The sequence below is a fragment of the Psittacula echo genome (assembly GCF_963264785.1).
Source record: "Psittacula echo genome assembly, chromosome: 1".
Classification (NCBI taxonomy): domain Eukaryota; kingdom Metazoa; phylum Chordata; class Aves; order Psittaciformes; family Psittacidae; genus Psittacula; species Psittacula echo.
The window spans coordinates 95,955,339-95,969,919 of NC_137735.1; the positions used below are offsets into that span (position 1 = coordinate 95,955,339).

General features: G+C 42.8%; 1 protein-coding gene across 1 annotated transcript; it reads right to left on the reverse strand.

Annotated features, from left to right (window-relative positions):
* Positions 1-5,402: 5,402 nt before the first annotated feature.
* STMP1 (short transmembrane mitochondrial protein 1) lies at positions 5,403-11,890 on the reverse strand. Its single transcript, XM_080628492.1, has 3 exons — positions 11,736-11,890; positions 8,201-8,254; positions 5,403-5,861 (listed from the first exon to the last, which is right to left on the reverse strand). Exons 1-3 carry the CDS (start codon positions 11,748-11,750, stop codon positions 5,781-5,783), a joined length of 150 nt encoding a protein of 49 aa, XP_080484618.1. The 5' UTR covers positions 11,751-11,890; the 3' UTR covers positions 5,403-5,780.
* Between the last annotated feature and the right edge of the window lie 2,691 nt (positions 11,891-14,581).

The window sequence follows — 14,581 nt, forward strand, 5'->3', positions numbered from 1 at the left end:
GCTTTTGCTAAGGCTTTTGCCAGGCCTTTTGTCATGGATTTTTACATGGATTGGGCCAAGGCTTTTGACAGTGATTTTGTCAGGGCTTTTTCCAAGGCTTTTGCCACTAATTTTGCCAAGGGTTTTCCCAGTTATTCTGCCAAGGCTTTTGCCAGAGCTTTTCCAAGACTTTTGTCAGGGATTTTGACAGTGATTTTGCCAAGGCCTTTCCCAGGTATTTTCGCAAACATTTGGCCAGAGCTTTTCACAAGAGCTTTTTACAAGGCTTTTCTGAATGCTTCTGCAAGGGCTTTTGACAGGTATTTTGGTAAGGCTTCTTCCAGGGATTTTGCCAGCACTTTTGCCATGGATTTTCCCAGGGACAATTGTAGGGCTTTTGCAGGTGATTTTGCCGGCGCTTTCGCTAAGGCTTTTCCCAAGGCATTTTCCAGGTTTGTTGCCACAGCTTTATCCAGGGCTTTTGCCAAGGCTTTTGCCATGGATTTGCCGATGATTTTCCCAAGGCTATTGTGAGGGCTTTTGCAAGGGATTTTCCCACGGATATTGGTAAAGCTTTTGACAGGGATTTTGCCAAGGCTTCATCTGAGGCTTTTGCCGTGGCTTTTGACAGTGATTTTGACAAGGCATTTCCCAGGTATTTTCCAAAGGATTTTGAGAGGGCTTTTGCCAGAGCTTTTCCAAGATTTTTGACAGGGCTTTTGGCATAGTTTTTACCATGGCTTTTGCAATGGATTTTCCCCTGGATTTTATCAGGGGGTTTGTCAGGGATTTTTCCAAGGATTTTGTCAGGGCTTTTGGCATGGATTTTGCCAAAGCTTTTACCAAGACTTTTGCCAGAGACTTTGCCAGGGCTTTTCCAAGAGTTTTGTCAGGACTTTTTGCAGGGTTTTTGCCTAGTCTGTTACACGGCATTTGCCAAAGCTTTTCCAAGGCTTTTGCCTGTGATTTTGCCAAGGCTTTTGCCAGGGATTTTGCCAAGCTTCTTTTGAGGCTTTTGGCATGTATTTTTCCAGTGATTTTACCAGGTCCTTTGCCAGGGCTCTTGCAGGGGCTTTTGCCAGTGCTTTTGCCAGGGATTTTGACAGGGGTTTTCACTGTGATTTTACAAGGGTTTTTTCCAAGGCTTTTTCCAGGGCTTTTTCCAGAGATTTTGCCAAGACTTTAGACATGGATTTTGGAAGGGATCTTGCAAGGTTTTTTCTAAGGCTTTTTCCAAAGTTTTTTCCAGGGTTTTTGCCATGGATTTTGCCTGGGATTTGTCCAGGGATTTTCCAAGGCTTTTGCCACAGATTTTGAAAAGGCTTTTGCTATGTATTTTGTGAGGCAAAATTGTAGGGCTTTTGTCTGGGCTTCTGGCAGGGCTTTTGCCAAAGCTTTTTCAAGGCTTTTTCCAGTGTTTTTGCCAAGCAATTTTTCCAGAGCTTTTGCCATGTATTCTGCCAAGGCTTCTGCTAGGGATTTTGCCACAGCTATTATGAAGTCTTTTTCTACAACTATTTCAAGGCTTTTGCCAGTTATATTGGCAGGCCTTTTGCGAAGGCTCTTGCCACAGATTTTGCAAAGGCTTTTCCCAGGGATTTTGGCAGAGATTCTAGCTTGACATTTTCCAGACCTTTTGGCAGTGATTTTGCCAAGGCTTTTTGTAATGGATTTTACTAGGGCTTTAGCCAAGGCTTTTGCCAAAGAATTTCACAAGGCTTTTGGCAGTGCTTTTTACAGGGTTTCTGCCAAGTCTGCTGTCAGGGCATTTGCCAAGACTATTGCCAAGTATTTTGCCAATGATTTTTCCAAGGCTTTTCCGAGGCATTATACCAAGGCTTTTCCGGGGATTTTGTCAAGCTTTTTGCAAAGCTTTTGCCATGTATTTTTCCATTTTGCCAGGTCTTTAGCCAGAGTTCTTGTGGGGTCTTTTGTCAAGGCTTTTGCTAGGTATTTTGCCAAATATTTAGCTGGGGCTTTTATCAGGACTTTTATAAGTGCTTTTGCCAGGGGTTTTGCCAGAGCTTTTCTCAAGCGTTTTCCCATGGATTTTGCCAGGGTCTTTGCAAAGGCATTTTTCCAGTCTTTTTCCAAGGGTTTTTAAAGGATTTTTACCAGCTCTTTTTCCAAGGAATTTTCCAGGGTTTTTGCCAAGGCTTCTGCTAGAGATTTTGCCAGGGTTTTTCACAGTGATTTTCCAAGGGCTTTTGCCAGGAGTTTTGCCACGGCTTTAGCCATTGATTTTGCCAGGGATCTTGCCAAGTCTTTTGCCAGGACTTTTGACAGTAATTTTGCCAGGGCTTTCACCATGGCTTTTCAGAAATGTTTTGCCACGCTTTTGGTCATTATTTTGGCAAAGCTTTTGCTATGGAATTTGCCAAGGCTTTTACCAGTGATTTTGCCAAGGCTTATTTAAATACTTTTGATGTGGATTTTTCCAATGATTTTGACTGGTCTTTTTCCAGGATTTTTGCCACAGCTTTTCAGAAGGCTTTTGCCAGGACTTTTATCAAGCTTTTTATAATGCTTTTGACAAATCTTTTGCCAAGGATTTTATCTGGGATTTTGCTGGGGCTTTTGCTCCATTATCCTAGAGTCCAGGGATATGTACCGTAGTGCCTTGGACGGTTTATTTGTTCTAAACCATTCAAAAGCACCAACATCCCTAACAACTAATGTCATATGTTATTTTTTACGCTTAGGCAGTATATCTTAAAAATAGTGGAGAACTAATGATTCACAGTGAACATTAAGACTCAATGAGACTGGGCTCCCTTTTAACTTTGGAGGCAACAGGTGACTGTACCACCACTCCAAGGAAACCAGTCGACTCCTGACTGTAGTTGCATAGTGGATGGTGTGGCAGGTACACTTGCCTAACAAAATCCCTGACAAAAGCTCCTGTAAAAGCCTTTGCAAAAGCTCTGGCAGACAGAGTGAAGCTGGACATTTTCAAGGAGTGTCTATACCCCACAATTGCTTTGACTGCACCTTGTGAAGACAGTGGACTGACTGACTCATGTTACACTGAATATGTGTCATTGATGTTGGTGGATCTTTAATTGTATTAGAACAATAAATTTTCTTTAATTTATTGATTCCATGCCATTTAATTGTACCACTGGGTTTACTGAATTTTATGGATTTAAGCAAGTCAGTGCAAGGGCCCTGAATGTCTTTATTGCATTGGTCAGCCTCTCCTGAGACTCCCATTCACCTCTTCTTACCTTAAGTTCAGAGCCCCCCTTAAACACAGATATTGAGCTCCCACCTCCTTTGTTCATTTGGCCTCACCTTTTGCATAGTTGCTACACTGTAGTCTCATCTCCAGTCAACTCTCTTAACTCCATCTCCTTTTGCTTAACAGGCTTCTTGAGATGGATCTTAGGACTGGTTCACCTCCTTGCTGTACCCAGGGCTTATAATGGACCCCGCTACCAGCCACTGATGCTTACTGCCATGTGTAGTGGTGCCTCACTGGTGAGGACACTGGCTGCAAGGAGATCACCCTTGGATCCTGGTTTTGCAACAAGAAGTGTCTCTATAGGCACACCAACTGAAAGGGAAACCTAAGAAATGTTGAGGGAGTTGGCTGATGTTATTTTGAGGCCACTCTGTATTGTCTTTGCAAGGTTATGTTGACCCAGGGAGCCTCCAGAGGACTAAAAGCGAGCAAATGTCACTCCTGTCTTCAGGGAGGAAGACTATGGGAACTACAGGCTGGTCAGTCACAGTTCAAACCTTGGGAAGGTGATGGAACAAATCCTCCTGGAAGCTGGTTCCAAACATAATAAATACAAGAAAGTGATTGGGAGTAATCAGCATGAATTTATGAAGGGGATATGATGCCTGGTCAGCCTAGCAATTGTACAACAGAACTACTAGTTTGGTGAATGACAGGAGAACAACTGATGTTGTTTTGCAAGGCTTTTGGCAAGGCTTTTGACAAAGCCTTCCCCAGCAAATTGAGGAAGCATGGACTAGATAACTGAATGGTAAGATGGATGGAAAACTGGCTGAAATGCTGGTCTTAGAATCATAGAATAGTTAGGGTTGGAAAGCACCTTAAGATCACCTAGCTCCAACCCCCCTGCCATGGGCAGGGACACCTCACACTAAACCATGCCACCCAAGGCCTCATCCAACCTGGCCTTGAACACCGCCAAGGATGGAGCATTCACAACCTCCCTGGGAAACCCATTCCAGTGCCTCACCACCCTCTCAGTAAAGAATTTCTTCCTTCTATCCAATCTAAACTTCCCCTGTTTAAGGTTTAACCCATTACCCCTTGTCCTGTCACTACAGTCCCTAGCGGATAGTCCATCCCCAGCATCCTTGTAGGCCCCCTTCAGATACTGGAAGGCTGCTATCAGGTCTCCACGCAGCCCTCTCTTCTCCAGGCTGAACAGCCCCAACTGTCTCAGCCTCTCTTCATACAGGAGGTGCTCCAGTCCCCTGATCATCCTCGTGGCCCTCCTCTGGACTTGTTCCCACAGTTCCATGTCCTTTTTATGTTGAGGACACCAGAACTGCACACAATACTCCAAGTGAGGTCTCATAAGAGCAGAGTAGAGGGTCTTGAAGCCTTGTGGTCAGCACCACAGAGTCCAGCTGCAGCCAGTCTCCAGTGATGTACCCAGGGAAAAATACCAGGGCCAATACTGAATTAATGAACACTGGCATATTTATTAATGGCCTGCACAACGGAGCAGAGTGCACCCCTGGCAAGTTTGTATACAGTACAAAACTGCGAAGAGTGGTTGGTGCACAAGATGGCCATGTTGTCATTCAGAAGGACATTCATAGGCCAGAGAATACAAAGTCCCATGTTTGAGGAGGAATAATCCTACACACCAGTACAAGCTGGAGCTGACTAGCTGGAAAGCAACTTTGTAGAAAAGGACCTGGGGGTCCTGGTAGACAAGTTGAACGTGAGTCAGCAGTGTGCCCTTTGAGGCATAGAAGGCCAACAGCACCCTGAGCTGCATTAGGCATAGCATCCTCCACAGGTTGAGGGAGGAGGTGGTCCTTCCCTTCTTCTTGGCCCTGGTGAAACACATCTGGACTGATTCATCTAAGACTGCATATTTTAGCTGGCAATTTCAGCTATGCACATAGGCATTTTGAACATGCAGAAGTTCACAGTACCCACGTTAAGTGAGAAACTTGCTCCTGGGTATTCTTGAAGCAATGAATTTGAAACGTAGGTTAAAGTTGATGGCCTTTTAGATTTTTTTAAATCATTCATGTTGGCGCAAAGTCTACACTGCTGGATGTGATCATTTAATATTAATGGAAAAAGCAGGAGCTTCCACCCCCCCGGTTAAATTTTGACAGATGAACTTTCCCATCTCCAACAGAATGCAGATCTTAAGAACAGTGAATTACTGCTGCTCACAACGAATGACAAGAAACCCTGAAAGTTACTTCATAATGAATTTAATTTCTCTTGCAATGTTCCAAGAACTAGGGCACTACAAAGTGTGAGGTACACACAGTAACAGGACTAACAGGACTCCAGCTGGATCAGGTAAAAATGGGTTACAAAATATTAGGAAAAGCAATAACAAAAAAAACAGATAATCTTATCCAGTCACATATCACCTGGTAATCCAGATTCTGAAACCCTTGAAAATCAGTCCCAGGAAAAGTTCAAGGCTACTCTTTTCAAAATAAGGACAATCCAGTTCTAGGAGACAGGAAGTAGAGGAACCTCCCATGCCAACCCTTTACTTGATCTCCTGAAAGGTAAATTGCATCCTTGATGTGTGCACAGAAGTGACCTGGGTAATATTGCTCTGTTAGGACTTGTCACTGGGAGGTTTCTTCTTGGCTTCCACATCCTTCTTAAAATCTTCAAGCTTCTTTGCAATGTTAGGAATCTTTAAAGACAAAACAAACAACAAAATCCACACAAATTAAAAAAAAATCCCAAGCTATATGAACCTCAGCAGGAAAGACAACACCATAAAGACAGCAAGAAATTTTATTTCTAAGTTTAAATTGGTTTCTAAAAGATACTTGCTTCCAGGATCTGCTACCTTGCGCAGAGGTTGAAAACAAAGCAACATCAAGCAAACAGCAGCTGAAAATACCTCACATAAGGCTTCAGGAAATATTTTAGATTGTTAAGACTAAGATTCAGCCAGTGGTGATGGGAACAGCAGGGAGGAAAGCAAGATCACTTGTTGCGTAAAATTAGTAAGACCAGCCTGGCTTCCTCACTGAAAGGACAAACTGCCAATAATAAGCAGATTTAAACACTGATGCACAGACTTCAATAATAATTTTTAGATTGCACTATACTGGTCACAAACCAAAAGAAAAGAGATGTTCATGAGCAGCAAATACGTTCAAGAAATTTATGAAGAAATATTTCCCAATGTGCACCTCACGGGAACCAAAATTCCCCATTGGAGATTTTTATTGTATTGCAAGCTGGCAACCTTTTGCAGTTTCACACTTGTGCGAAAATTCAGTTTACCGCTTGTGAATTTCAAAACTTCAGCTTTGTCTTGCAAATAAAAGCATTTTGATAAAATAATCTAACAGTAAATTTTGACAATTTTAATAACTAAAAAACCCCAAACCAAGCAACAACTTTTAAGGGCAAGGCATAGTTTATCTCATGGTTCTATCTAAAACTGAGAATTGACAACACGGGATTTTACAAGCTGATTAAAATGAAAGTAAAGCAAAGTTCCCACTGATAGTTGGGGGAGAGGAGGAGGGAGAGCTTTTACTTCATACGTAACCTGACCAAACAGACTGCAATTCTCTCATTGGATGTTTTGAGGATGATAGTACAGGTAATATCATTAGTTTCTCTCTTGCTTTCCCTTTCAAAGTTAAGCTATTAAATTAAGAACCCCACCTGTACCACACCTGACATTTAAGCTAAACCAAGAGAGCTCCACTGCTGTCAGCAGAACCCTCCATGCACTTATAACTAAGCACATCCACATACAGCTGCAGAATTAGGACCTCAGTATGACAGGTTTATCCTAGATGTCATCTAAAACAAATCATCTTCAATACCAGCAATAAAATTACCATGTTCATCCTGCAAGTCAGTGTTACATTCTCAGGGAACCATTTCCTTCAAATCAAAGGCGTAAGTCTCGCTTGTGGCAATATTTCATTAATGATGAGAGAAAAGCATCTTGCCCTGCTTACAATACATATTGATACACCCAAATATGTTCTTATGACTACATTTTCATAACACTGTAAAACAGATATAAACCAGCCTTTTATGAGTACCCTTACTGGAGTGACTGGACAGGAAACATTACAAAAATATGTGCATGAGCAAGGAGCAAAAAAGTAAGAATTCTGCCAGCAAGATTACTTCAGTACTGAAGGTGAGATGGAAGCAAAACATGAAAACATAAATGTCAGAGATTTGAGCCTCAACAACTTTGGTTGGTTGGTTTTTTTTAATGGTTAATACAGATTGCAAAAGAAAGGAAAATAAATTATGTTAAATTTCATTAACTACTCTAGCCTGTAAACAGCTAAGTGACACTGCTGTTATAAGGAATTCTGCTGACTCTGCAGAAATTAAAAGCTTGTATTGAAGGCTCAGTTCTAAACCTTCAGCTCTAACTCTCACAGTGAAAAATCTCCACTGATGTGAGAACTGAGGATAGAAAGTTCATTTTCTTTCTTTTCTCATTGTCATTGTGAGGAAAGGAAATAAAAATTGAAGGTCAATACACTGAAGTAGGAGCAGGTGCTGAATTTAAAAAAAAAAAGCTGGCAAACTTATTTTCCTTATTGGTACAGAAGAGGGAAATTTCAGATGCTCTGAAGGATTTTTAAGTAACAAACAGGTGGACTGAGTGTATAACACTGTAAGCACACAGGCTACCAGAGTCAGGAAACCTGTATTTTAGTGCCTGTACAACTCACAAGCAGATGCTAAACTTTTTCTATTTCTCCATCTCTACCTATGTAGAGATCTGTTTACTGTACCTGTGCTCTAGGGCCCCAATACCAGTTAAGTCCTTAAGCATTCCTTTATCACAGAGATGCCAGAGGTGGGTGTTTTGGTTCAATTTACGTTCAAGTTCACCTGTAACTAAAGTCAGTACATCTGCAGTCTGTTTAAATAAAATAAACCATCTAAATAAAGACTGATTCAGCTCTGATTGAGAGAAAACAGCCTTATATTTTAGGTTTAGAATAGGTTTAACTTTGAAAATATAAGGATACTCACATCATAGTTCTGAGCCAGATACATCCCAACCACATTGCCAAGAGTAAAACCAAGCTAAAAAGGAAGAAAATGAGAGAATAACAGTTAACATCTTTCCATCAAAAGCATATTGGTTAAAATTTTAAAAATAAATAAATAGGAATATTGCAAGTCATGTAAAGACTGAAGGTCTTCAATTTCACTCCTACTGAATTTCTCACCTTTCTTCCATATGGGTGCAATTTTACCCATCCTCCTCACCAGGAAAACCTTGCCATCATTTCCAAAACACAGCACTGTTGGGTTTTCAATACACATCTCCAAGACTACTTGGATCAGGCTATGATCATCTTTGTAAAATTCTCTGCACACTCACAAAGGCAGTAACTTCTATAAAAATGGGAGAAACAGCAGCAGGGACCTACATAACACAGAGCTCTTGGTCCATGCCTGGATATACTAAAAAGATGCTCGGTGCTGGAAAGGGACATACATTTACAAAGACATAACACAGTAATATACAAAGAAAAAAAAGGTTCACAGGCTTGAACGCCAGAAGCTCTGACTGCAAAAAGACCCAATCTCACCTTAAGAGTTTTAATAGTAGAGCTTCTGCATCAATTTAAACTGATGCTACTTCTCTTCTGCAACAACTAACAACTGTGTACTTTCCAGATCCCTTCAACCCCAAGAGATTAGTTTTGAGCCAAATCCACTCTGATCAAGGGCCTTCCCTAATGGAGGAAAGCACTGCTGGTTGGAAGCAGGGCACAACCTCTTTTGACAACTGTGCCGACTTGTAGTTGCTGAAGGGTGTCTAAGAAAATGTCTATGAAAATACACCCTGGAAGGAGAGTGAGAACTAAACAAGCACAGTTCCTGGCCCAGATCCTGTTTGCCCAATAAGGAAAATCCTCAACTGTAACAGTGCTTCTGGAGTAGGAGAAATTATTCTCTTCAAAGACAGGTGATGAGATCTTAATTCAGCAGCGCCATAAGATCCTAGAATTCATTTTTATTGTTACATTTCACAAAAAGTATGTCCTATATTATGAAAGCTATTTTGGAAAGGGACACTACTAATACTGTGCCTTCATTCACTGCCAGTAGACAAATCACTGTATAATAGCTGAAGCGAGTTCTGTTTCAGAAAATTGTTATTACTCATGGTCATTGCTTCAAAATAAGACTATTTTAAGAAAAATAAAACCACTGTCCACAATAACAACTTTACCAGCACATCCTGGCTAGACATCTTTTCCCCAAAGCAGGATACAGTACAGGTCATCTTTTCAGTGATTCAGACTCTGGTGAAAACCTAGCTACAGAAAACTAAAACTGGTTGACAACTGCCAAATGACTGCAAGTTACTTCAGTATTTTCTTAAACAATTTTTGGTCTTATTCTTTGTTTATTATTATTTTTTAAGGAGCTTAACTTTAACAATTTAAGAAAAAGCAGAGTTCTTTTTGTGGGTACTGCACTGGTCATTTGCTCTTGTAGTTTCAATTACCAGTTAAATAAGTACTCTGGGAGATATTAACAAATACGGCACTGACATAAACCAGATGGAGCGTCATTCTAGCAGAGCAGAATTACCTGTGTCTGAGAACTCACTTGAAAACACAAGCCGGGTCTTTGTTTATTAGCAGGTTTCTAGGTTTTCACCCTAGAAGACTTCCAAAGAAGGGATAACTATCATACTCTGCTTATTTGGTACAGACAGTACTGAGATCAGTACTCCTTTTAAGCGTACTTCTTTACTGAAAAGTCTAGCACTGCATTCAAGAGCAATCCACCCAGTTAAATTTACTTTAATAGCTGACAATTCAATCAGAGGGAAAAACAAAATAAAACAAACAAAAAACCCCCAAACCCCTCCACTATTTAGATTTCAATTATGTGAAAAGCAGAAGATACAGACAATTAAAATGTGCATGTTAATGAAGGACCACAGTGCTGATGAGAGTTCAGGGTCTTTCCGTTTCTGCTCAGCATTTCAAGTTGCATTTTAAACAAATGTTTATTTAATGCTTAACTCTGGATAGCAAAACTCTAAGGTTTGCAAGATTATCCCTTTATCTCCCTGCTACAGCCATAACAAGAGCTCAACACCCAATCTACACCCAAAGGGAAGAGAAACTCAGAATTAGTATATATTTTTCTGACTTTCACGTGCTAATGAGGAAATCAAAATTGGTAAGGTATTCTTATTTAGGAACCATAAATAACAACAACAAAAGAAAAAATAGCAGCAAGCAGCAGAATTGATAAACACAGAAACTTGGGTTTCTCTCCATCAGAGTGGAGAGAGACTATAAACAGCTACAGGACCGACTGAGGCTTTCATACGTGTTATTATGAAGGTAAGAAATAGGCCTTATTTATTAATTTCATAAAAACATACAAGACTCTCCCAACTTACAGTAGGCTACCTGTTCTTGCACTGTATCAACACTTGGTATGAAGACAGCATGAAACTTATTATCCAGCAACTAAATTACTCTTCCCACAACAGAAGATGAGAGGATATCCCTTATTGTTTGTACTTACTGGGACATATCTGAACACAACTAAAACACTAAGCCATCCCTCACATCACCAGACTGTAAACCATGAGGTTACTTCCATGCTTTGCTACAGGAGAAATCATCAGCCTTTTGGTCAGGTAAATTATTTCAACATTTGGCTGTAAAACTACCAGCATTGATCTAGTACTTAATGAACAGTGGCCAGGCACCTAACTTGAGACACTCAGAATAGTGGAAAGACAGAAATGAATCTTAAAATGAGAAAAGTACAAAAACATTCAGCCTTTCAATTCTGGTGTTCTTAAGGGGGATTTAACAAAAGGCAGTAACGGGATACGATCTTTTGCCTTAACTTCTATATATAAAAATCTACATCTCCAGATATTAATTGCTCAGGGTGCCCAGGATGACAGGAACTGAAAACCTGCTCTCGCAGGAGGGAGGTACATATGCTAATACAAAGACATTTGAGCAGCAGGTGGCCATCACCGTGAGAAAGCAAAATCTGCTGTATTTCCAGTGCAAATTAAGGGCACGACTCGGAAGAAAACCAAACCAAGGCTGGAACTTCATTTCCACACCAGTTTAAAGCACCGTTCTGCGGGGATAAGCCCGGCGGGTACCGAAAGCAGGGCGAGGCGGCTTCAAGGACCAGGGCAGCTCTGAAGGAGCCGGAGGAGCTAACCCGCCCGAAGCCGCAGGCGCAAGGATGCTGCGCTCCCGGAGAGCCAACGCCGGGAGCAGCCCCCGCTTAGAAGCGGCCTCAGGGCCACAGTGGCGAGTCACGCCACGGGGTAGGAACGCCGAGGATCCGGGGACTGAGAGAAGAAGCCGCAGACAGCACCCCGGATAGGGGAGCGTAGCGGAGGGGAAGCCACCCGCCCTCCGCTGGATCTCCCCGGAAACGTCCGCAGGTGCGGGCGGTGACCGCACACAGACAATTTCCTCCCTCAGCCGAGGAGCGGCCCCCGCCCGCCTCGCTCCGCTCCGCCCCGCCGTGAAATGGCGGCACCGCGGAGCCTTACCAAGAACTGCAGCATGGCGCCCACCTGCCTGCGTCCCTACTCGCTGGGGAAGTCAGACGGGTGGCGACGGCTTCTCTTCCGGGTGCCGGCCCGCCCTCGCCGCCACCGCCGCGGGGAGGGCTGCGCCGAGCACCGCCCGTTCGCGCCCCTTGGGCGGCCCTAGGGCTGGGGCTCCCCGAAGGGTGACACTCTGGGAGGCGGCTCCGCGCTGGTTTCGGGGATAAGGAACCGCGCAAAGAGGGCGGCTGGCCACCTTTTAAAGCGCCGCTGCACAGGAAGGTGTCTGGTGACAGCCATGGAGCCTGCCGCTGCCGAGAGGTTGCCGAGCAGCTAAATGAGAGTCCGAGGTTTTGCACCTCAGGTGATTTCAGGCTGCAGAAAAAGATCAGGGGAACTGGGCATCTAGATGCGGGTGAAATACTGTATGTTTTGGGTGTCCCTTGCCTCAGTGCTTGGGAAATCTCAGCCTCACATGCCAGAAAAGGCCAAAGGAAAGGCTTTTGTTTGTTTTTTCTCGTTTTGTTACCTCTTCCTTACTCAGTACTCATTACATCACATGTGGGGTACCCATGGCCAGCTTTGGTTCCCCAGCGTAGGAAAGACTTGGACAGACTGCAGCTAGCTCAGCAGAGGGCCCCAGAGCTGATCAGGGCTGGAGATCACCCTGTCAGGAGACCCAGCCATGCAAGGGTCCTAACAGCAAGTCTCAGGGCTTACAAGGTCAGTCGTGCTCTTCATACTTGCACTTGATGGGAGCATGAGAGACAGAAGGAATAAGATGAAACGGGAGGGCTGGCCTGGATTTAAAGACAGGCAGTTTTGTCACTTACGGGAGGCAGGCAGGCAAGCAATTGGCACAGACTGCCCGGGGAGATTGTGCCATCTCCACCTTTGGCGGTTTGAAAGACCCATCTGTGTTAAACTTTGAGAAACCAGCCCTAAGCTCAGAGCTGATCCTTCCCTGACTAGGAGGCTGGACTAGGGGCTTCTCAAGGCCCCCTCCCACATGAATCATCCTTAGTCACTACGCTAAATTAATTGAGATTTGGTCAGTAAATATCAGTTAGGGAGATTTCTCCTGCTGATCAGAGACTTTATTGCACTGTATTAAAAATATTTTTCACATACCATTTCAGATTTTAAAAAAACCCAACCAAAACAGAGCCCACAGAAAAGCCCCAACAAATAAACAAAACCAAACAAACAAAACACCAAGAAACCCCAAACAAATAAACAAAAAAAAACCCAAAACAAAACAAAAAAAAAACCAAGAAACAAAAAAACCCCAACGCAAGCCCATCCCCCACCCCACCCCACCCCAAAAAAAAGGGGGTGAAAAACCAACCAAACAAAAACCAATCCCCCCCCAAAAAAGCCCCAAAACCCCAAACCAACAAACAGAACAAAACACAAACAAACACAAAACAAACAAAAAAACCCCAAGTCCCCTGATCACACGCCCCCCCCAAAAAAAAAAAAAAAAAAAAAAAAAAAAAAAACAAACTCAAACCAAAACAAACAAACAAACAAAACCCCTCACTTGGCTATTTTGGGACTATTAGTCAACTCCACCCTGAAACCAAGTTAACTCAAACTAAGCCTCCATTCCCAGAAAATTCAAATGTTCCGTCTAGTAGACAACACATAGCCTCCTGCCTGTCTGGAACAGGTACCTTAGTGAGAGGTGAAGATGTATCTTCTACTGATTTTAGGAAAGGAAGCACAGAAAGATAGTAAGTAACTCTTGGGCCTGGTGATACTGTAGCGAGGAGCTGGACTTAAGGGAACTTTCTCCTGAGTTTCAGGCTATCCCAAAGCAGCTGTATTGTGCTTCCTGCCCTGAGCCAGAGCTGGCATACAGAAATGGTACGCAAAGGTTTGGATGGATTGTGTCAGAAAAGCCAAAGTTGGGATTCCTTGTCTTCTGGAATGGCTCTCCCAGGAACCTTGGAAATGAGCTTTATTCTGGAAACAGGAACATATCGCCTGGTAATAACTCTTTTCCTGATGCTGAGGCCTTCTACATGTGTGCAGGAGGTAGTATTATAGACTCCATGCACAAGTCAGAAATTAGAAAGAGCAAGACTTTCAGTAATAATGTCTCCACAGTAGGAGACAGTAGGAGTACTAGGAGTAGGAGACTAGGAGGCTTTTCCTGTTGTTTGCTCATTAAAAATGCTGTTGTGCTTAAACTATGATGAGTGCAATATCTGTTAGACACTCTTGGCTCAGCAGTACTGTACACAGTTGTTTTCCTACATGCTATGAATTTCTGCTGTGACATTTAACGGGTAGCCAAAAATACTTCTTTCCTTTGAAGTAAACCCATTCCATTTGCATCAGCTGAAACCAACACTGAATCATTTTGAGTTAGAGACTGTAGAGGGTGGGTATGGTGGATGGCATATGTTATTGGAAGAAAGAACGCAGGCTGACAGCTATAAATACAGCTATCATGCTTTTATAGCTGGGAAAAACAAAAAAGAGAAAAAAGAAAAAAAAAAAAAAAGAAAAGGAAACAACCCTTCTTTTTTTGAGCTTCACCAAATATGTCTTCACCTCAGACCAGTCTCAATAAGCAGGCAGCACTTACTCCAGTCTGGGCATTGGCTGTAACTTGGTTGGAGTGCATCTATTTAATCTTGAAAAAGAGGTTGACAAGATTCCCCATCTCCCAGCACCACTATTGGTATTCTGGGCAATGTTCAGGAGGCAGAAGGGGTCCGTTGTGCTATGTGGCACCCATTTTGTTTTGCTTGCTTGGGGGTGGGTGGGCTACATGGCCTGCTTGTCGTTTGCTTTGCTTTCATCCTTCCCTCTTGTCCTTCCAGAGGGTGGTACAAGTC